The following is a 1778-nucleotide window of genomic DNA, read 5'->3' as shown; positions in this document are numbered from 1 at the left end:
ATCGATCTTTTCGAAGTGATAAATTGTAATAGTGAATGACTCAGAGACTGATTAGGAGTAAGGATTGATTCAGAATCTCTGAAGAAGATGTCAAAGTTGAGTCTCCCTAAATTCGATGCCTGATATTCAGATGTTGCTTTGAGATCGATTGGCCGATGTATAGATCGGTAAGGAGCCAGAGCCGGCGGCTGGGGTGGAGATCAATTTTGCCCTGATACTTCGATCCAGGCGTGATGTCCTTCCCCAACACAACATTATTTGTCATCATATTTCCATTTCACAACTTCCAAAAGAATGCTCATCTTCTTGTTCAGTACAAAGACATGACACCACAACGACTGATGCTGTATCTAATCACTAACCTCGTTTCCTTACTAGGTTTAACATTTGATCTTAGGTCGCCACCTGTCCATTTAGATTAATTCTACCTTTTGTAGAAACAGATCATGAGGCACATTCTTTTCGTCATTCACAGTTTTTGCAAAATCCCAAGCCCCAGTTCAGTCATCCCAAGCCAACGACGAAATCCCAAGCTCTTTTAATATCAAGATTCACATAAATATATGATCCATTGAGTTGTATCTTCTTGTATCCATAATTCCACCAAAAGAATTGGCAAATCTAAAGAACAATCAACGAGTTCGCAACAAGCAGCAGCCAAACGGAAAAAACGGGGCGAAAGCAATCAAAAGCTGTAGTGACTCGGGTCGGAGAGATCAGGGCCGTCCATCATCGGCAGGTTTCTCCTCCGTCCACGAAAGCTTAAGGTTCTGATCCGATGGGCTCAGATGGATCCGCCTCGGCAACCCCAGGAAGCAGGGCCCGCACAGCACGACCCCACCGTCCGATCTCTCCTCCTCATCCTCGCCGTCCGATGATCCCTTTCCTCCGTTCCTTTCCTTGGGCGCCGGATCCTTCCCGGCGGTGGGATCTACACGCCTCGCCGGCGCCACCGGCGTCGCTGGGAAGCGCCGGATCTTGGAGGCCTCCTTCCCCATGAGGTCGCGGTAGCTGACGGCGGGGCAGGTGGCGAGGGCCTTGGCGGCGACAAGAGAGACACAGCGGAGAAGCGTGGCGCCGACGTTAAGGACGCCGTGGAAGCGGCCGGAGGGGCGGCGAATGCCGACAGCGTCGAAGGCGGGGCAATCGCGGCGGCGGGAGAGGAGGCGGAGGTTGCCGACGAGAAGGCGGACGGTGCCGAGGAGGGGGTCGGGAAGGATCCGACCGGCGGCGGCGTAGATCTCGACGGCGACGGTGGAGGCGGAGTCGTTGGCGAGGAAGCCAGAGGGGACGCGGAAGATGAACTTGTCGTTCCAGGTGGGGTTCTCGCCGCCGGTGCGGTCGACGAGGGTGCGGACCTTGAAGGCGGGCTCCACCCAGGCGACGGCGTAGGCCTGGACGCGGCGGAGGCCGAACGGCGGCTTGAGGCTCTGGGCTGAGATCAGGTTGATCTCCAGTAGTTGGGAGTCCATGCCGATGCCAGCGCAGGCGCCGCCGCGATGGGCGGCGATCGCTCGCTGGGGTTTCAAGAAGGGAAGGGCGTTCAAGAAACGGGGAGGGAGAAATGGAGGCGAGTTCAAAGTGGCGGTGTATTTAGAGAGGTGAAGTTTAGGGAGCGATCGAGATCGAGGCCGCTGGGGATTTAAAACGGGAAGTTCAAAAGGCTTCGAGCGCGGTAAGAACTTCGAAGCGGCTGAGATCGTGTGGGTTTCGGGTTGTCTCTTTCGCGCGAAAGAACGATTGATGTTCTTTCGCGAATGAGTACCGTTCGATCGCGT

At 54.9% G+C, this 1778-nt stretch overlaps 1 protein-coding gene across 1 annotated transcript; it reads right to left on the bottom strand.

The window, feature by feature from the left end:
- Positions 1–714: 714 nt before the first annotated feature.
- On the bottom strand, positions 715–1569 carry LOC105039993 (uncharacterized). The gene has a single exon (XM_010916355.3). The coding sequence runs from the start codon at positions 1470–1472 to the stop codon at positions 717–719; it is 756 nt and encodes a 251-aa protein (XP_010914657.1). The 5' UTR covers positions 1473–1569; the 3' UTR covers positions 715–716.
- Positions 1570–1778: the final 209 nt, after the last annotated feature.

Source organism: Elaeis guineensis, chromosome 2 (genome assembly GCF_000442705.2).
Source record: "Elaeis guineensis isolate ETL-2024a chromosome 2, EG11, whole genome shotgun sequence".
Classification (NCBI taxonomy): domain Eukaryota; kingdom Viridiplantae; phylum Streptophyta; class Magnoliopsida; order Arecales; family Arecaceae; genus Elaeis; species Elaeis guineensis.
The sequence above is the reverse complement of the archived record's forward strand: the minus strand, read 5'-3'. Positions and strand labels throughout refer to the sequence as shown.